Consider the following 22,179-nt stretch of genomic DNA (forward strand, 5'->3'; position numbering starts at 1 on the left):
AATAATGACATTGGAATTTTGATGGGACTTTTATTAAATTTGTAGATTGATTGGGGAAAGTATTGCCTTCTTAACAGTATTAAGTCTTCCAACCCATGAACATGGAATGTCTTTCCATTTATTTAGGTCTTTAATTTCTTTTACCCGTATTTTGAGTTTTTAGTGTACAAGTCTTTTTAAGATTCATTTATTCCTAAGTATTTTATTCTTTCTGATGGGATTATAAATGGAATTTTCTTAATTTCCATTTCAGATTTTTCATTGCTATTATACAGAAATACAGAAGCATTTTGCAAATTAATCTTGTGTCCTGCAGCTTTGCTGAATTTTTTTTGAGCTCTAATAGACTTTTTGTGGGTTATTTAGAATATTATGTATTTAAAATCATATCATCTGTGTTAAAGGTAATTTTACTCTTCCTTTTCACTTTAGCTGTCTTTTGTTTATTTTTCTTGCCTATTGCTCCAGTATGGTGTTGAATAGTAGTGGTGAAAGTGGGCACCCCTGTCTTGTTCTGAATCTTACGGGCAAATCTTTTTGTCTTTCATCATTGCATATCACATCACCTCTCAGCTTTTTATAAACGCACGCACTTATATGGAGGAAGTTTCCTTGTATGCCTAATTTGTTCAGTGTTTTTATTGTGAAAGCGTATTGGATTTCGTCAAATGCTTTTGTGCACTGATTAAAATGATCATGTATTTTTTTCTCTTTTTTATTCAATTAATATGGTATGTTATATTGATTGATTTTTTAAATATATTTTATTGATTATGCTATTACAGCTGTCCCAGTTTTTCCTCCTCTGCCCTCTTCTGCCAGGTACCCCCTACTTCCATCCAGGAGTCCTCCCGCTTAGTTCATGTCCATGGATTGTGCATATAAGTTCTTTGGCTTTTCCATTTCCTATCATATTCTTAACATCCCACTGTTTTGTACCTACCAATTTATGCTTCTTAATCTCTGCACCCTTTCCCCTATTCTTCCTATCCCCCTCGACCCCGCCGCAGTGATAACCCTCCAAATGATCTCCATATCATAACTATGATTTTGTTCCTGTTCTGGTTGTTTGCTAGGTTGTTTTTTAGATTCAGCTTAGTTTGTTGATAGTTGTTTGTTGTCATTTTAATGTTCATAGTTTTGATCTTCTTTTTCTCAAATAAGTTCCTTTAATATTTCATATAATAAGAGTTTGGTGATGATGAACTCCTTTAGCTTTTCCTTGTCTGGGAAGCACTTTATCTGCCCTTCAATTTTAAATGATAGCCTTGCTGATTAGAGTAATCTTGGTTGTAGGTGCTTGCTTTTCATCACTTTGAATACTTCTTGCCAGTCCCTTCTTGCCTGCAGAGTTTCTTTTGAGAAATCAGATGATAGTATTATGGGAACTCCTTTGTAGGTAACCCTCTGCTTTTCTCTTGTTGCTTTTCAGATTCTCTCATCTTTAACCTCTGGCATTTTAATTATGGTGTGTCTTGGTGTGGTCCTCCTTGGGTTCAACTTGTTTGGGACACTCTGTATCTCCTGAACTTTTTGTCTATTTCCTTCACCAAATTAGGGAAGTTTTCTTTAATTATTTTTTTCAAATAAGTTTTCAGTTTTATGCTCTTCCTCTTCTCCTTCTGGCACCTCTATAAATCGGATGTTGGTATGCTTGGAGATGTCCCAGAAGCTCCTTAGACTAACCTCATTTTTTTGAATTCTTTTTTCTTCTTGCTGTTCTGATTTAATGCTTTTTTCTTCCTTATGTTCCAAATTGTTGATTTGAAACTTGGCTTCATCCCCTCCACTGTAAATTTTTCTTTATTTCACTTAATATAACTTTCATTTCTGCCTGGGTCTTTTTTATGATCTTTCTGTACTCAATGAGTTCTTTGAGCATCCAGATAACCAGTGTTTTGAACTCTTTGTCTGATAAGTTGGTTATCTCTGTTTTGCTTAGTTCTTTTTCTGGGGATTTCCTCTGTTCTTTCATTTGGGCCATATTTCCTTGTCTTTGGCAGCCTCCCTGTATTAGTTTCTGTGTGTTCAGTAGAGCTGCTTTGACTTCCTGTCTTAGTAGCATGAACTACTATAGGAAAGGCACCTGTAAATTGTGTGGAGTGGAGGCTAGGGTAATCGCCAAGGCGGGGCAACCTGCTTCTCCACTTTGTGGCTCTGTGTGGGGGGAGGGCTTGGAGAGGGGACAATACTGCTGGCTGGCATCTGGAGCTTAGCTTGGCACTCACCCTGTTTCCAGTCACTTCATTTTGTCCCCATATGCCACTGGTGCCCTTCTAGCTGTTGCCCTGGTGCTGAATCCCAGAGGAGGTGGGTCTGCATAATTTCTAAGCCTGTGTTGGCCCTTTAAGAGGAGTTTCCTGAAAATCGCAATTTCTTCTGCTGCCTCAACACCCACTGGTTTTACAGCCAGAAGTTACGGGGATATAATTTCCTGGTGCCGGAATGCTGGGCTGCATGGTCTGGCCTGGGACTGGTATTCCTCACTCCAGAGGTTTCCCTCCCAGTTTTTATCCACCACAGGTGAATGTTAGGACCGGCAGCCTGTTCAGCCTCTTTTTTGCACCACACTGGGTCTCAGTGCCTCTCTGCATCCCTGCTCCTCCTATCCATCTGGATGAATGTAGCTTCTCTAAATCCTTGGTTGTTGGACTTGATACAGCTTGATTTTCTGATGATTCTGGGTGATACTTGTTTTGAGCATGTTTAAAGTGTGTTTATCTACACCTCCATGTAGACTGCAAGTTCCTGATTGATTTTCATGTTTAATCATCCCTGCATTCTTAAGTTAAATCCTACTTGGTCGTGGTAGACAGGAATACCTTGTTTTATTGTGCCTCACTTTATTGTGCTTCACAGATGTTGCTGTTGAGGGGAAGACCCTCAATCAGTTAAAAAAAAATTATAACTCACTTTATATCAAGACTCACTTTATTGTGGTGGTCTGGAACTGAACCAACAGTATCTCTGTAATATGCCTGTATAAATTTTTTATTATCTGTTGGGTTTGGTTTGTATTTTGTTGAGTATATTTGTATCTATTCATCAGAGAATAGTATTCTTTTTTCACTTTATTTCTTTATACAGTATTCTTTTTTTACTTTATTTTTTAATTTAAAAATCATGTTTATTCTATTACAGTTGTCTCAATTTTTACCCCTTACCCCCCTCCACCCATCCCACCCCCACCGCCACACCCACAGTCAATTCCCGCTCCCTTGTCCATGTCCATGGGTCATTCATACATGTTCTTTGTCTAGTCCCTTCCCGTTTTTTCCACCATTGTCTTCTTTCCCCCTCCCCTCTGGTCATTTTCAGTCTGTTCCATGTTTCCGTGCCTGTTGTTTATTTTGTTCATGAGTTTATTTTGTTGAATAGAGTCCACTTATAGGTGAGATCATATGGCATTTGTCTTTCACGAAGTGGCTTATTTCACTTAGCTTAATATTCTCCACCTTCATCCATGTTGTCACAGAAGGTACTGGTTCTCTCTCTCTCTCTCTCTCTTTCTTTCTTTCTTAAATGCAGATTGTTTTTTTAAATGTCAAAGTTAATTATATTAAAAAAATTTAAAACCCTTATAAAGTCTCAGCAATTAAACCAACATGACACCAGTAAAGAAATAATCAAGTATATCAATGAAATATAGTGAACATTCTAGAGAAAAACATATATATCTGTCTAACAATATATGATTAAGTTGATATTTCAAGTCAACGGGTAAAATAAGGCTTATTCAACAAATAAGGTGCATGGACCACTATTACTTGAAATTAAACAAATATAGAGCCCTATTTCACACATTATACAAGAAATATTCAGGTGAGTTAAAAATCAATATGTAGAATCTAAGGAGTTTTCAGAGAAAATACAAAATAGTAGTTTTCATGACCTGAAGTAAAATATTCAAACCCAGAAGCTATAAAGTAAATATTGACAATATGACTATATTAAACATTTAACTATGTAGTAATAGACATGTAAAAAAAGTTAAAGGACAAGGAATAAAATAGGAAAGTATTTGCAACACATCTAAAACCTACCGTTTGTGGGGCTTTTTTTTTTGAAAAAAGTTCTACAAACCTTTAATCAATAAATGGATAAAGAATACCAAAAAGTCACTTAAAGCTTTTTAAAAAAAATAATAGAAATAGGCAAGAAATATACTAAAACAGGTTTAGTTTCAACAAATAATAAAGGAACAATTAAAATAACACCATTGTCACAATCAGATTAATGAGTATTAAAATTTTAGTAATATCAAGTATTGGCAACTCTGAAAGGAGTACTAGGTATTCCTAGAAACTTTTTCTTCATCTTAAAGCAGTCCCTTTAGCATATTTTGCAGTGCTGTTTTGGTGGAGGTGTATTCTTTTAGCCTTCTTTTGTCTGGGAAACTCCTTATTTTGCCTTCCATTTTAATTGAGAGCCTTGCTGGGTAGAGCTGTCTTGGTTGCTGGCCTTTGCTTTTCATTACTTGGAATATTTCTTGCCAGCCCCTTCTGGTTTGCAGTGTTTCTGTTGGGAAGTCATCTGCTAGCCGCATCGGGGCTCCCTTATATGTTACTACCTCTTTCTCCCTTGCTTCCTTTAGTATTCTCTGTTTGTCTTTGATATTTGCCATTTTAATGATGATGTGTCTTGGAGTGGGTCGCATTGTGTTCCTCTTGAATGGGACCCTCTGTACTTCCTGGACTTGTGTGACTTTTTCTCTCCTCCAATTGGGGAAGTTTTCCATCATTACTTTTTCAAACAGGTTTTCTAACCCTTCCTCACCCTCTTCTCCTTCTGGTATCCCTATTATACATATATTATCACGTTTCAGGTTGTTCTGGATTTCCCTCAATGCCTCTTCATTCTTTTTGAGTCTTTTTTCATTTTCTTGCTCTTTCTGGGAGCTTTTTCTGCCTTGTCCTCCAGCTCGCTGATTCGGTCCTCAGCTTCATCTAGCCTGCTTTTGATTCCTTCTACCATGTTCTTAAATTGAGAAATTGTATTCTTCATTTCCTCTTGTCTCTTATTGATAGTTTCTGTGTCCTTTTTCATGTTGATATAGTTTGCAGTAAGTTCTTTGTAGTTTCCCTGTAGTTTTTGGTAATTCTCTCTGAGCTCTGAACTGAGCTTATTGAGCTTCCTTAGAACCGTTGTTTTGAACTCAGTATCTGATAGTTTACTTGCCTCTATTTCATTTAGTTCTCTTTGTGGGGATTCCTCCTTTCCCTTCAAGTGGGGGGGCATTTCTTTGTCTTCCCATTATTTGTGAGACTTTTCTCTTTTGCTTCTGCTTCTTAAATTGATCTGTCTTGATTTCCTGACTTTGTGGTGTGGACTTCTATGGTTTGAACTGCTGTTTTTACTTTCTGGATCTGCCTCTGATGATGTCAGATATTGACCCTGTCCGACCTAGGCAGTCTGTTCAAGACTTCCAGAAATCTACTGCCTGTGGCTGTCTCCTTCAGCTGTTAATCTATTGTCTCTGCACTCAGCAGGCTGCCTTAGACAGCTCAGGGCAGGGCGGAGCCCCTCCTGGGGGCGGGGTTATTGGGTCCTTTCACACTGCTGCTGTATAGGGAAGGAGTCCGCACTGTGATCCCGCCGGCTACTCTCTCTGTTCTCTCCCCAAAGCCTCTGTCCCCAGTCTGTCCTCAAGTGTCGCCAGACCTCTCTGTGCCCCCTTTCACGAGGGATTTACTGTCTGTGGCTGCCACTCTGCACCCAGCAGGCAGCTTAGACAGGAAGGGGTGGGGTGGAATTTCACGTGGGGGAAGGACTATTGATTGGGTCCTTTGAGGCAGGTGCTGCTCAGGGGGTGTGGTCTCTGCCTGAGCAAGATGGTCGCTGCCCCATGGGGGATGAGTCAGCACCGAGATCCTGCAGGCTACTCCTTCAGTTCTCCCCCCAAAGCCTCCTTCCCCAGTCTCTTCTCAGGCGTCTCTAGCCCACTCTGTCCCCGCCTTTGCCAGAGACCAGGGTAAGTGGTTGCAAATAAACATTTTGTGTTGGCCCTTTAAACGGTTCTTTGTGTCTCCAGCTGCCTGTCTCTGGCAGAGAGCAACCCTGCCGCTTTTCGCAGCTGGCTGTTTTCTGTGTACTTTTTGGGCTCTGGTGCTGTGGGCTGGAGATCCCCACTTTTGGTTTAGACTCCACTCTTCTCAGGGGGATCCCACTGGCTGTTTCAATATCCTTCTGGTGCTGCCGCCCGTGGGTGCCCCGCCCGCCTTCTCAGGTCTGTACTGCACTCCTTACAAGTTAGATGGCACTAAAGCCGATTCTTCTGTCACCAAGGTTACAAGGCTCCTCTCTCACTATTGTTCAGTTGTTTGTTCCAGGTGATTTCTCCACAATTTAGTTGTAATTCCAGGTTGGTCCTGGGAGGAGGTTAGTGTGACTTCCACTCACTCTTCTGCCATCTTTGACCTACAGTATTCTTTTCTTGTGATATCTTTGTCTAATTTTTGTATCAGACTAATACTGGTCTTTCAGAATGAATTTGGTAGTATTTTATGCTCTTCCATTTTGTGGAAGAATTAATTGGCATTAATTCTTTAAATACTTGGTAAAATTTACAAGTAAAGACATCTGGTTTTGTACTTTTCTTTGGAGGTTTTTGATTACCGATACAATCTCTCTGCATGTTTTAGGTCTGTTCAGATTTTCTATTTTTTTGTAGGGTCTATTTTTTAAATTGAATTTATCGGGGTGACATTGGTTAAGAAAATGATATAGGTTTCAGGTATATAATTCTATAATACATCATCTGTAAAATGTATTGTGTATTTGCCACCTCAAGTAAAGTTTCCTTCCATCACCATTTAACCCCTCTTTATGTACCCTCTTCTACTTCCCTCCATTCCCCTTTGGAGGGTCAGTTTTGATTATTTATGTGTTTTTAGGAATTTGTCTTACTTTATTTTGGTTATCTAGATTCTTGGCATACAGTTGTTCATAGTGTTCTCTTACAACCCTTTTTATTTTTGTACGATTAGTAGTAATTTTGCCACTTCATTTCTGTTTTTACTTATTTGTGTCTTAGCTTTTATTTTTTTCTATCAGTCTCATTCAGTGATAATCAGCATTTTTCATCTCATGGCACACATAAACTAATTACTAAAATTCTGTAGCACTCCAGAAAAGATACTTTTTGCCAATATGACAAAAAAAATAGGTACAATTTTCATTTATTCACCTTGGACAACTAATGCTGTCTTGGCTGTTGTCATTTTTGTATTTGACCATCTAAAAGAAAAAGAGGTCAGTGCTTCTGACGAAATAGTCAGCTATTATTGCATGTTTTAAAAATTCTTGTGGCACACTGCTTGAAAATTGCAGGTTCAGCTAACGGCTTGTCAATTTTGTTGATCTTTTTAAGAAGCAGTTTTTGGTTTCCTTGATTTTTTGTTCTGTTTTTTTTTATGTTCTCTATTTTGTTTATCTTCACTCTCATCTTTATTATTCCTTTCCTTCTGTTAGTTTTGGGTTTAGTTTGCTTTTCTTTTCCTGGTTTCTTAAGGTGTAATGTTAGGTTATTGATTTTGACATCTTTCTGTTACTTAAGTGTAGGCGTATGACTTTCCTTCTGAGCATCATTTTCACTCTGTCCCATAAGTCCCACTGTGTTGTGGTTTTGTCTTCATTTGTCTCAAAGTATTTTCTACCTTCATTTGTGATTTCTTCTTTAAGTCATTGGTGACTTAAGACTGTGTTGTTTAACTTAAATATATTTTGAATTTTCCAGTTTTCCCCCTTTTTAAAAAAATTTCTTGTTTAATTTTATTGTGGTTGAAGAAGATACTTTATATGATTTTAAATCTATTGACGCTTGACTTTTTTTGCCTGACGTGCTCTATCCTGGAGAATGCTCCATGTGCATTTGAGAAAAATGAGTATTACACTCTTTGCTGGTGACATGTTCTGTACGTATGTCAGCTCTATTCGGGTCATAGTGTTGTCTAAGTGCTTGGTTTTCTTATTGAACAGAAGATCTTTTCTCTCCATTTCCTTAAATATGTTTGTTTTATCAACAAGGTGAGGTTGGACATCTGGGGCGGATTAGTGACAACCCTACAAGGAAAGTAAGAATTTAAAATACTGAGTATTTAATACATGCCTAAGAGAATAAACAAAAATATGTTTTCTCTACATTACATATGTTTATTGTAGAAACATAAAAAATACTAAAGAAAATTGAAAATACCTACAGTATGAAAGTTTTAGGTTATATGTTGCTAGAGTTTTTAAAAATAATACAATGGTTGGTTTTTTTTTTAGATATAACCTCACTTTGTTTTTATATTATATTTATTGGGGGCAAGATTTGTTAAAAACAGATACACTTACAGACTTTATGTATGTATTGTTATAAATAATTCTGTATTTTTAGAAGGCATTAGAATATATATCTATAACTTTTCCTCAGTTGATACCTAAATTTCAAAACATGTTTTCATGCCAATAAATAATTTTCTTCAACCTCAATTTACATTGTTGCATAGCCCATTTTTAATTGCTGCAAGCTCATTTTTAATTAATGGACATATTATTTATAAACACTTTGATTGTTTCCATTTTTGCTGTTATGAACACTATTTTGATGGAAATACCTGCATATAATTCTTTATGTGCTTCTTAATTAGTTCTTCAGGAGAAAAATCCCTAATGGTTTTTAAGGACACACAGCTATTCCCATGGACACAAGGCCAAAATGCATCCAGAGATTTCTCACAGCATATGAGAGCAATTTTCCAAAACCTTGCCAGCTCTCAGTATTATTATTTTATTATATTTTAAAAATAGTTATAGCACCTAATACCTACCAACTGCTTGCTAGAGTGCAGTCATTTGGTGCCCCTTCCAGGTGTCAAATGTAAGAAACTGTTGCCTAATTTATGATTATGAAGGTTAAGGTCACAGGTAATGCCCTGCAGCACTGAGTCTTGTATCATGTCTTCACGACTCTGATGCTTGTGAGCTTACCTCACCTTCTCTTTCTATAATGTCCACATTTTATCAGAAGTTTATCTTAATTTTTACAAAACTTCAGGTGATATGGCAAATGTATTATTACATTTCCTCATGGTTATAACAATAATAGTATATGATGGTAATAATTAGATATAATAAAAATTATTTACATTTTAAACAGATAATTGATTTGACTTCGAAAAGGTTTTACATCAGAGTCACTGCTTGAAATAGTTGTAGAAACAAATAAAATGGATATAAAAAATCCTTCCCACTCATTTTTTTACTCCTTTTTTGAGATATAATTTATATACCATCAAATCCATTGTTTTAAAAATTACAATTCAGTGATTTTATGTATATTCATAAAGCTGTACAACTATCACCACTAATGAATATTTTCATCGCCCCAAATAAACCCTGTTCCCATTGGAGTCACTCCCGATCCTTCCTCTCCTCATCCGCTGGATAGGAAGTGATCTACTTCCTATCTCTATAGGTATGCCTGTGATGGACATTTCATATAAATGGAATTAAGCAACATACGGTCTTTTGTGACTTGCTCCTTTCACTTAATGTAATGTTTTTAAGGTTTATCCGTGTTGTACATATCACTGCTTCATTCCTTTCTATGGCTGAATAATTTCCATTGTATAGATACATACTACATTTTGTTTACACATTCATCAGTTGATGGACATTTAGGTTATTGCTGGTCATACAATAACTCCATGTTTAACTTTTTGAGAAACTGCCAAACTGCACCATTTTACCTTCCCACCAGCCATGTACGAGGGCTCCAATTTCTTTGCATCCTCACCAACACTTTTTGTGTTTTTTAAATTAAAGCCCTCCTAATGAGGGTGAAGTGGAATATCATTAATTTTTATAATTACTAATGAATGGTATTGTGCATCTTTTCATATAATTATTGGCCATTTGTATAACTTCTTTGGTAAAACATCTACAATAGTTCCCCTTTGTGCACGGGGGAAATGTTCCAATACCTCCAGTGGATGCCTGAAACCATGGATATTAGCAAACCCCACATACATTATACCTTTTCTTATACACATGTATCTATGTTTGATGGACGGTACTGCGTCCCACACAGAGTCCCCCTGGGTCACCGCAGATGGAGGAAAATAAAATAAGTCGTTCCAGACACTCTCCATCTGCCAGGAAAAGAGGGTGGCAGTTCCCTCTAGTGGAGCATGCCCTGAGCCCTTCTCTTGAAGTGGCTTTTATTGAGAACTGATATGCACAGGGGTATACAGCATGCATGCAAAGCTCATCAATCAATGTCAAAAGGCTATGTTTACAGAAAACAGATAAAGATCATATTTTATATTGGATTACTTGTCTTCTCATTGAGTTGTGAGCGTTCATAGATCATAGATAACAATTGAAGGAACACAGAGATTTGCCTCAGGTCAGGGTCTGGTAGACAGGGTGGCACCCATTCAGCCCTGAAACCTGGGAAACTGATCACATTCTCTGCTTGACCCCAAACATCAGTACTCATTAACTCCAAGGCATTCTTAGCAAAATAAGTTTCATAAAATTTAATGCATTCCTTTTCCAAGCCTAATTGTCCCCAAAAACTGCCTGATCCAGATTAGGGCTGTACCTGTCTCTAGTATTGTTTCAAGCCTGAACCAGGCGGGTGGAGCAGAGCAGCCAAGAGATGAGGAGACTCCTTTCAGATAGAATGAGGACTCCGGCCATGACAAAGCCGAGGAGTGAGGGCCTTTTGCCCCTTCTCCGCATCCCCCAGGTCCTTCCCTGATGGCTCTCATATGACTGTGCCTGTCTTAGGTTGCCCCTGCCATTGAAGGGTCTTACCTGTCGTTGACTAACCAGCCATCCTTCAGGGCCAAGCAGGATGATGTGAGGGAGGCAGGGGCACAGGGGACAGGTTTTTTCTCCTCAGTGGTCTATTTTCCCAAGGCCTCCTTGCTCAGCCCCAGACTTGGGATCCTCTCTCCTGTAGGCGAGGCTACGGTTCCTGAAACCCAGCAGGACGGTTCCCAACATTTCATAAAGTTTAATTTATAAGTTAGGCACAATAGGAGATTAGCAATAATAACTGATATTAAATTAGAACAGTTATAACAATATGCTGTAATAAAAGTCATGTGACTTTTTGGTCTTTTGCCTTCCTTAAAATCTCTTACAGTACTGTACTCAATGTTTCACTTAAAGGAAGCACTTTATGGCTTCTCTTTGGCTTGTCTGAATTGCCAGCATCACTACTCTTGCCCTGTAGGGCCATTATGAAGTTAAATTAAGGGTGTCTTGAACACACGCCCTACCATACTGTGACAGTTGATCTGATAACCCAGATGGCTGCTCAGTGACTAAACAGTGGGGAATGTCTGCAGCACGTAGATGCTGCACAAAGGGATGAGTTATGTCCTAGACAGGATGGGGTGAGGTTTCATGGGATTTCATCATGCTACTCAGAATGGCATGCAATTTAAAACTTATTGTTCATTTTTGGAATTTTCTATTTAATGTTTTCAGAGTTGTAGTTTACCATGGCTAACTGTGAAACCATGGAAAGTAAAACCGTGGATAAGGGAGGACTACTGTCTTTAAATCCTTTGTTCATTTTTCAATTGGATTACTTGTCTTCTCATTGAGTTGTGAGTGTTCGTTATATATTCTGATACTAGGCCCTTATCAGATATATATTTTGCAAATATTTTCCTTGTTCTGTCAGTCATCTTTTAATTTATGTTTCCTTTGAAATATGACAGTTTCAAATTTTGATGATGTCAGTTTATCTAGTTTTTCTTTGGTTGTTTGTGCTTTAGGTATCATAGCCAGGGCTATGAAGATTTCCTTCTGTGTTTTCTTCTAAGAGTTTTATAGCTTAGCTCTAACATTTAGATTTTGAATCCATTTTGAGTTAGTTTTTATACATGGTCTGACTTAGGGTTCCAACTTTATTCTTTTGCATGGAAACCCAGTTATCTCTGCATCTCTGTGGAAAGAATGATTTCCACTGAATTGTCTTTGTACTTTGTTGAAAACCAGTTGACCATGAATGTTCATTTCTGGATTTTCAACTCTATTTCATTCATGTATTGTGTATGTCTATTCTTATGCCAAAGGTACAATCTTGATCATTGTGGCTTTGTAGTAACTTTTCCACTCATTATCTTATTTATATCAGAAGTTCCTAATCATGCTCTCATTTATTATTTTAAGGTCATACTAATACATATATTTAAATATGTGATATATTATTAAAATATAACTGACTATAATAATTTAAACACCTATTTTTTGAATTAAGAAATTGTAGCTAAGCTGTGCTAATCTAGGTATGTAATCAGCGCAATCTAACCAACAAAGGTGAGAATACACTGGGTCGTTTGTTGTGCAGAAGGATTTACAGTGATCTTTCTTCTTTCTGGTTTTCACTAGGGGAAGGTAATACTTCATAGAATGTCAAGGGGTCAAAAACTTGCATTTTTAAAGTATCTGAAGATTTGGAGTTTGGGGTAAAGAAAGAGGTTTTGCAAAAACTAACAGCAATGATGATTAGCCAGTAAACTGAGAAATGGAGTCAGAAAACCTGGGTTGAAATTCTGATTCTCATATTAATAGTTTCATGACTTAGGGCAAATCATTTAATCTTGATTTTTAACTTCACTTATTCATTCATTCAGATTGTTGCCTTTCATTTTTTTTATATTTCACTTTGTCAATGTATTTCTCTTTTTAAATACAGTCTTTATTATATTTTTTCCATTACCATTTAGTCCCCTTATACCCCCTTACCCCCAGCAGCCACCACCCTGTTGTCCATGTCCATGAATCCTTTTTCTTTTTTTGCTCAATCCCTCCTCCCCCTAACCTCCCCCCTCCACTGGCTATCATCTGTTCTCCATCTATGAGTCTGTCTCTGTTTTGCTTGTTAGTTCAGTTTGTTCATTAGATTCCACATATGAGTGAAATCATATGGTATTTGTCTCTCTCTGACTGGCTGATTTCACTTACCACAATGTTCTCCAGATCCATTAATACTGTCACAAAGGGTAAAATTTTCTTCTTTTTTATGGCCGAGTAGAATTCCATTGTGTAAATGTCCCATAGTTGTTTTATCCACTCATCTATTGATAGATACTTGGGCTGCTTCCATATCTTGGTGATTGTAAAGAACACTGCAGTGAACATGGGGGTGCTTATGTTCTTTTGAATTAGTGTTTTGGATTCCTTCAGATATATTCCCAGAAGTGGAATTGCTGAGTCAAAAGGCAGATCCATTTTTAATTTTTTGAGGTATCTCCATACGGCTTTCCACAGTGGCTCTACCAGTCTGCATTCCCACCAGCAGTGCAAAGGGTTCCCTTTTCTCCACATCCTCACCAGCTTGTTTTTTGATTTATTAATGATAGCCATTCTGATGGGTGTGAGATGGTATCTCATTGTGGTTTTTATTTGCATTTCTCTGATGAATAGTGACATTGAGTATGTTTTCATATGTCTGTTTATCATCTGTATGTCCTCTTTGGAGAACTGTCTATTCTGGTGCTTTGGTCATTTTTTAATTGGGTTGTTTGATATTTTGGTGTTGAGTTTTGTAAGTACTGTATAAATTTTGGACATCAACTGCTTATCCGATATATTGTTGAATATGTTCACCCATTCTGTGGGTTGTCTTTTTATTTGGTTGATGATTTCCTTTCCTATACAAGAATTTTTGCTTTCATGAAGTCCTGTTTGTTTATTTTTTCTTTTCTTTCCCTTGCCTGGGGAGATATATATCATAAAAAATTTCTGTGAGGAATGTCTGAGATTTTGCTGCCTATGTTTCCTTCCAGGATTTTTATGGTTTTGGGTCTAACATTTAAGTCTTTGATCCATTTTGAATTTGTTCTTGTGTGTGATATAAGAAGGTGGTCTGATTTTCATTTTTCTGCACATTATCTGTCCAATGTTTCCAACATCACTTACTGAATAAACTGTCTTTAGCCCATTGTATGTTCTTGCTTCCTCTGTTGAGTAATAATTGACTATAAAGGTATGGGTTTATTTTTGGGCTCTCTTGTCTGTTCCATTGATCTATGTTGTCTGTTTTTATGCCAGTACCAAGCTGTTTTGATTATTATGGACTTGCAGTATAGTTTGATATTAATTAGTGTGATTCCTCCAACTTTTCTTCTTTTTCAGGATTGCTGTTGCTATGCAGGGCCTTTTGTGGTTCCATATACATTTTTGAAATTATTTGTTCTAGTTCTGTGAAGTATGTCATTGGAATCTTGATAGGAATTGCATTGAATCTATAGATTGCTTTGGGTAGTATGGACATTTTAATTATGTTAATTTGTCCTATCCATGAACATGGTATATGCTTCCAGTTATTTGTATTTTCTTCAAGTTTTCTGAGCACAGATTTTTTACATCCTTTCCTAGGTTTATTCCTAGGTATTTTATTCTTTTTGAAGCAACTGTGAATGGGGTTGTTTTCTTAATTTCCCTTTCTGTTAGTTAATTATTGGCATAGAAAAATGCAACTGATTTCTGAATATTAATTTTGTATCCTGCTACTTTGCTGAATTCATTATCAGTTCTAGTAGTTTCTTGATGGAATCTTTGAGGTTCTCTGTGTACAATATCATGTCATCTGCAAATAAAGACAGTTTTACTTCTTCCTTTCCAATTTGGATGCCTTTTATGTCTTCTTTTTGTCTGATTGTTATGACTAGGACTTCCAGTACTATGTTGAATAAGAGAGGTGAAAACGGACATCCATGTGTTGTTCTTGATCTGAGGGGGAACACTTGTAGTTTTTGCCCTTTGAGTATGATTCTGGCAGTGAGTTTGTCATATATGGCCTTCATTATGTTCAGGTACATTCCCTCTATTCCCATTTTGCTGAGAGTTTTTACCATAAATGGATGCTGGATTTTATCAAAAGCTTTTTCTGCATCTATTGATACTATCATTGGTTTTTATCCTTTGTTTTGTTTATGTGGTGAATCGGATATATTGATTTATGAATGTTGTACCATCCTTGCATTCCCAAAATAAATCCCATTGGATCATGGTGTATGATTTTTTTGATGCATTGCTGTATTCTGTTTGCTAATATTTTGTTGAGGATTTTAGCATCCATGTTCATCAGTGATATTGTCCTATAATTTTCTTTTTTTGTAATGTCTTTATCTGGTTTTGCAATTAAGATAATTGCTGGCCTTATAAAATGACTTTGGGAGCCTTCCATCATTTTGAATTTTATGAAATAGGTTGAGAAGGAGAGGTGTTAGTTCTTCTTGGAATGTTTGGTGAAATTCACCTGTGAAGCCATGTGGTCCATGGCTTTTGTTTGTTGTGAGGTCTTTGATTACTGCTTCCATTTCACTAGGTGTAACCTGTCTATTCAGATTCTCTGATTCTTCCTGATTTATTTTTGGAAGATTGTATGTTGCTAGGGGTTTATCCATTTCATCCTGTTTGTCCAGTCTGTTGGCATATAATTGTTCATAATAGTTTCTTACAATCCTTTGTACTTCTTTGGTGTCAGTTGTTACTTCTCCTCTTTTATTTCTGATTCTCTTTATTTGGGTCCTTTGTCCTTTTTTTCTTGATGAATTTGGTTAAAGGTTTGTCAGTCTTGTTTATCTTTTCAAAGAACCAACTCTTGGATTCATTAATCTTTTGCATCTTTTTTAAATACTCTATTTCATTTATTTCTGCTCTGATCTTAATTATTTCCTTTCTTCTACTCACATTGAGCTTTGTTTGTTGTTGTTTTTTTTTTCAAGTTCCTGTAAGTGTGAAATTACATTGTTTGTTTGAACTCTTGTTTTTTGAGATAGGCCTGTAATGCTATGAATTTCCCCCTTAGGACTGCTTTCCCAGTGTTCCACAGATTTTGGGTGGTTGTGTCCTCAAATTCATTTGTTTCAAAGTACCTTTTGATTTCTTCCTTGATCTCATTGTTGACCTGTTCATTTTTTAGTAACATTATTTAGCTTCCACATTTTTGCATGTTTTTCAGTGTTCTTGTGATTGATTTCTAGTTTCATAGCATTGTGGTTAGAGAAGATGCTTGATACAATTTCAGTCTTAAATTTATTGAGACTTGTTTTGTGTCTTAGCACATGGTCTATCCTATAAAGTGTTCCATCTGCACTTGAAAAGTATGTATATTCTGTTGCTTTGGGGTGAAATGCTCTGAAGGTAATCAATTAAACCCATTTGATCTAATGTGTCATTTAAGGCTGCTGTGTCCTTGTTGATTTTTTCCTGGAAGATCTATCCATTGAAGTCAGTGTGGTGGTAAAATCTCCAACTATGACTGTATTTCTGTCGACCTTTCCTTTTATGTCCATTAATATTTGCTTTACATATTCAGGTGCTCCTGTGTTGGGTGTGTAAATATTTACTAGGGCTATATCCTCTAGTTGGATTGTTCCCTTTATCATTATGAAGTGTCCTTCTTTGTCTCCTACTATAGCCTTGTTTTTAAAGTCTGTTTTGTCAGATATAAGTACTGCTACCCCAGCTTTTTTTCTGTTCTATTTGCATGAAATATCTTTTTCCAACCCTGTACCTTTAGTCTGTGTGTATCTTTTGATCTGAGATGGGCCTCTTGGAGGCAGCATATACATGGGTCTTGTTTTCTTATCCATTCAGCTTCCCTCTGTCTTTTGGTTGGAACATTTAAGCCATTTACATTCAAGGTGATTATTGATAGATACGTATGTAGTGCCATTTTGTTGTTAAACTGTTTTCCTCTGTATTTTTTTCCTTTCTATATTTCTTCTTTTTAAAACAGGCCCTTGAATATTTGTTACAGTATTGGTTGGTCTTAACAAACTCCTTTAGCTTTTTCTTGTTCGGGAAGCTCCTTATTTCTCCTTTGATTTTAAATGATAATGTTGCTGGGTAAAGTAGCTTTGGTTGCAGGTCCTTACTTTTCATCACCTTGAACATTTCACACCACTCCTTTCTGGCCTGAAATGTTTCTGATGAGTAATCAGATGACAGTCTAATTTGTGCTCCCTTTTAGGTAACTACCTGCTCTTCTCTTGCAGCTGTTAAGATTTTCTCCTTATCTTTAAGCCTTGCCATTTTAATTATGTTGTGTCTCAGCATAGGCCTCTTTGGGTCCAACTTGTTTGGGACTCTCTGAGCTTCCTGGACTTGTGGAACTTTTTCTTTCACCAGAGTAGGGAAGTTTTCAGTTATTATTTCTTCAAATAGGTTCTCAATCCCTTGCTCACTCTCTTCTCCTTCTGGTATTCCCATGATATGGATGTTGTTATGCTTCATGTTATTCAAGGTGTTTCTTAAGCTCTCCTCATTTTTTAAAATTCTTTTTTTCTTTTTGCTGCACTGTGTGGGTGTTTTTTTTTCCCTACCTTCTCTTCCAAAACCCTGGTATGATCCTCTGCTTCATCTAAGCTACTGTTTATTAATTTCAGTGTATTATTTATCTCAGATATTGCATTCTTTATTTTTGACTGATCCTCTTTTATGGTTTCTGTGTCTTTTTTTTCATGCTGTTGTGTATCCTTATAAACATTATGATAAACTATCTGATAAATTGCTTCCATTTCATGTAGTTCTGGAAAATTCTCTTATTCTTTCATTTGGCGTCTATTTCTTTGTCTTGCCATGTTGGCTGTTGCTTTGTATTTTCTGCTTTAGATGTTAAACTAATCAGTTGTTAAAATGATCAATGTTATATTGTACAGTTTGTAATCAAGCTGTAATCTGCAGTCCTTTTTAAGGTCCTCAGGGTGCAATAGAGTAATTCCTGTAGATGGGGCTCTTGCTTCCCCTCAGGCTGATGCCATTCAGAGAGGAGTGCTCTGCCTGAGAGAAATAGCTCCTGTAGTCTTGGGGTTGACTCAGCACATGGATCCTGGAGGCCGTTCCCTCAGTTCTCACCCCAGAGCCACCAACCCCAGACTCTCCTCAAGCATCTCTAGTGCACTCTGCCTTCCCTTTGCTGGCACCCAGGGTAAGTGACTGCGAAGGAAATTTTATGCTTTGGCCCTTTCAAAAGCTTTCTGCATCTCTAGCCAACTCTCCCTGGGTGGCAGAACCCCTGCTACTTTTCACAACTGGATGTTATTTGGGTTCCTTTCCATCTCTGGTGATGTAGGATGGGGAGCCCACCTTGGGGGTTAGACTCCACACTTCTCAGGGGGAGTCCCCAAGCTCCTGAAATATCCTTTGGCACTTGAGCTGCCACTCATGGGAGCCCAGCCAGACCTCTCGCACTTCCTCTGCACTCCCTACCAGTCATGCTGTGCTGAAGTGTTTTCTTTTGTCTGTCTGTGGTATAAGACTTCTCTCCAGCCAGTGTTCAGATTGTTATTCAAGATGATATCTTTATAGTTTAGTTGTAAATCCAGATTGGCCCTGGCAAGAAGTTAGCGTAGCATCCATTATCTTGGATTTCTGCCTACGGATGTAGTTCTTAAAACATGACTTCCAAACATGTTTTTGTTTTGTTTTGTTTGTGAAAGAGGATTATCTTGGTTCTGAACCTGCATTCAAATTAATGCCATCCCAGAGTTATGTTATTCTTTATTCTTTTTTTTGGCAGCCACATTACCTTTGATTTATCCTTTTTTCCTTTTGCTGGTTACTGTTTTTCTTCACGTCATGTTCTCTAAAGATTTAATTAGCAGTGAAACAGTTTACTTAACAATGTATATTATTTTTAAAGGCCACATTGTCTTTGGAACCATGGAAGTGTCATGCAGGTCAAGGCTGAGAATATGGCTGTGCCACCAGCCAAGAGAAGCAGTTTTCTGTAGTCTTGAATATTAACAAATATACTTTAGGGACCTAGTGTTCAATTTCCTGGTACAAAATGTCTTTTCCACATTGTGTCTGTTTTTCTCTGTGGATCCACCCTTTTCTTCTGTTTTTCTGGCTTAACCTTTCCTCTACTTTGTAAGTCTTTTTCTTTTTCTTTTTTTTTAAATCCTCACCGGAGGATATGATTAAACCTGCCCTAGGTATGTGCCCTGACTGGGGATGGAACTACAACCTTTTGGTGTATGGGATGACGTTCCAACCAACTGAGCCACCTGGCCAGGGCTGTAAGTCTTTTTCTTTTCTTCAGAGCTTCTGCTTAGATTCTGGCCTTCCACAACATGTCATAATCACACTCTGTCCTGCCTGTACTCTGGGCTTCTTTATCCAGGTCCTTCCAGCTCTCCTCTAATGTTACTTCAGTGTCTCAAGCTAGGTTCTAGAATGAGAGACTGATGAGTCAAGCATCTCTTTTTACACCTGTCATATCACTAGTTGTCGGCCACTTGGTGGGGTGGCTGGCCACTTCTAACCACCTAGCTAAGGCTGGTCAGTCAGCGGGGGGAGGCGGGGATCCACAAGGGACTTCTGCAGGGACCTCTGGGGAGACAGTTTATTTATGGCTGTGACTTTGGCACATGCTGGGACTGACATTTCCCATATAAACTCATATGAACTATGCAAAGAGGTTAGATTTTTGTGCATGTTTCAATAGGGGATGGAAATTTGTTTGATTTAGTATGCAAATATGAGTTTTTATGGGTATTCAGGTAGAAATGTCCAGCAAGAAATGTGGACCAGGTGTCAGGCGTGGGGGTGTTAGACTAATTTGAAGAGATTCTAGTCCTAAGCCTCTGTGAGATAGCTGAGTAAGGAATTATAGGGACAGCGGGGAGAGGGTTAAGGACCACTGAGGACAACTCAACATGGAAATATGTAGAAGAGAAAAGAGAAGCCATACAGGAGAGATAAGCACATAACTAGTTTATTTAACAATATATTCTGTCTTATTTTTAAAGAGACAGATAAATGAATAAAAAAATGTTTCAAAATGACCTGAGAATTTTGAGTACAGTTTTATACTGATAATCTTAACTTATCAAATGACCTTGCTGTGTGCTTACCTCAACATCTTCCTCGCAGGTGGAAGAAGAAATCCAGACTCTCTCTCAGGTGTTGGCCGCAAAAGAGAAGCATCTAGCAGAGATCAAGAGGAAACTTGGAATCAATTCACTACAGGAACTAAAACAGAACATTGCCAAAGGGTGGCAAGATGTGACTGCAACACCAGCGTACGTTCCCTCGGTCACACACTGTTCTAGAGAATGTAAAGGGCATTTTTGATCCTTTCTTCTGGGGAGGGGGACAGAAAGGCAATGAGGACAATTCTGCAACTTTTGATATGACATCATCATGATGCATTTTGTTTCCCAGTGCAAGGAGGAGCACGCACCTAGTAACTTTCTACCCATGCACGGAGGCAATGGGAAAACACACAGGAAACTTTCCTGTGACTGTGTCACCATTAACTGCTATTTGTTTTTAATATTGATCTGTAAAAGGTAATTCTTTTTTATAATATGGGTTCTTGACCTTTGCTGTAGGTATCATATCCTTTTGTTTTGTTTTTGTTTCCCCTTTGATAATCACTGGGGAGTTGAAAAGAGGGAGCTGGTAAATCATACCTTTGGGTCCCAGCAAATATCATACTCGTCACAGCTATTTTCAATATTGTACCTTTACATCCTCTGTTGGGAGTTCACAAGCCCTTACTTTGTAGCTCTGTAGACATGAAACATTAAAAAAATTCTTTGTGCTTATTCAATTCATTTAGATAATTTTCTAGCCCCCTTTTAGGAGATAAACTTGTAAAAGGCATGTGAGGAATTTGATGTCATTTTGTTTTGTTTGGCCTAACTGGCAAAGGAAAGGATAAGAGGTGTCATTTTTTTTCAGCCTCTGGCTCATTTTCATTGTTGTTCTGGGACTATTTTTAGGCCTAACCTTAACTGTCTTGGCCCTGCACAGGTCTCTATCATTCTGGCCATCCTGGGGCAACACAAAAGGTTGTGCCCGAAGCAATGGTTAAAGATTTAGATGCTATGATGATGCTGACCTGGTGGTTGTGAAGGATTTTAGATGTTCTAGAAAGAAAGGGTTTAGCTTACTTTGTTTTGTTCTTTGATAATTTGATATAGATACAAGAGGACATCTGAAACTTTGTCTCAAGCTGGACAGAAGGCTTCTGCTGCTTTTGCATCTGTGGGATCGGTCATCACCAAAAAGTTGGAAGATGTTAAGTATGTCCTATTTTTTCTTGCTTGTTAATTGTCTGAGGCAAATAGCAATATGCTATGGTAGCCTTAGTATCCTGACTCTGGTTCTGGGTGACAGTGGCTTCCATTCCAGGGCAGGTAGACATTACATCAAACCAGGGCCTGAAAAATCGTCTCAGTTCCTTTAGGTCTGGCTGTCTTAACTTTTAAGGCGTAGCGTTCAAAATGGTCACCTGTGGAGTCATTTGAGGTTCTTGATCAATTCTGGTTGTAAACTTTTGTCCTTTGAGTCCTTCTTGATCATACAGGATATGTCCCTCGTGGTTGCGAGTTGTGGTCCTGGGCCAAGCCTGGTGTCTCACTGGTGGTGAGTCCAGGAGCACCGAAGTGCGTGCACGGCCTGAGACCCGCTTTCCTTCTCTATGATATGTTTTACATCATGCTGTCACTATACCATGCTCACTTGTGCACTGATTTGCAGTCATTTTTAAGTGCATTTTTAAGTCATTTGGGTGTTCCTGCTTACACCCAAATCTTGATTTTGTGTTGTTGCTTTTTATTTTACATTTCTATATATTTTAGATAAGTCTGCAAAATTTTTCTGGCTATTGTGATAAACCCACCTCCTGATGCTTTTGTGCACCCCTACCACACTTAGATTAGATTGCATGACTTTTTGTTTTTCATTTGCGGGGACAGTAGATTTTACAACCAGAATTTTGTTGGCTGCAGAAGTTTGACAATCTGAGTATTAGACTGTGTACTCAAAATACCTAAATGAACAGAGTGTCATTGAACCCTGTTGACGGTGGCATGCACACCTCTCAGGTCCTCTCATTTCCTTTTGTGCCCACTCAACATTGTAGCATTTCAGAATCCAGTTAAAACTTTGTGCAACTTTTAAAAAGTAGGTGATTTAATTGGTTTAGGTTTACACGAACTTCCTTTCTTTTTTAATGCTTACTCTGGCTTCTTGCAGATTGCAAGTCTTTTCACACTCCTTTAGGTAAGGAGAGTCTGAGCTCTGTGACTCAGTGGTCGTCTGACACAAGTGTGCTTCCTTAGGTTGTGATGCCACGCTGGCTGGTCGTGTTCTACTCCATAATTTTCTTGCACTTGGAATATTTTCCTCTCTAGTGCTATTCCTGTT

General features: G+C 37.8%; 1 protein-coding gene across 4 annotated transcripts in view; it reads left to right on the forward strand.

Moving 5' to 3' along the window:
* The window catches only part of LOC129088273 (hairy/enhancer-of-split related with YRPW motif protein 1), a 315,682-nt gene that overhangs the window by 80,854 nt on the left and 212,649 nt on the right, over positions 1-22,179 (forward strand). For all 4 annotated transcript variants that reach the window (XM_054595532.1, XM_054595533.1, XM_054595529.1 and 1 more), the window contains exons 3-4: positions 19,897-20,045; positions 20,952-21,053. In XM_054595532.1, the coding sequence (XP_054451507.1) occupies positions 19,897-20,045; positions 20,952-21,053 (251 nt within the window). The remainder of the gene's footprint in view (positions 1-19,896; positions 20,046-20,951; positions 21,054-22,179) is intronic.

Source organism: Pteronotus mesoamericanus, unplaced genomic scaffold (genome assembly GCF_021234165.1).
Source record: "Pteronotus mesoamericanus isolate MK-2021 breed Mesoamerican mustached bat unplaced genomic scaffold, CSHL_Meso_final scaffold_54, whole genome shotgun sequence".
Classification (NCBI taxonomy): domain Eukaryota; kingdom Metazoa; phylum Chordata; class Mammalia; order Chiroptera; family Mormoopidae; genus Pteronotus; species Pteronotus mesoamericanus.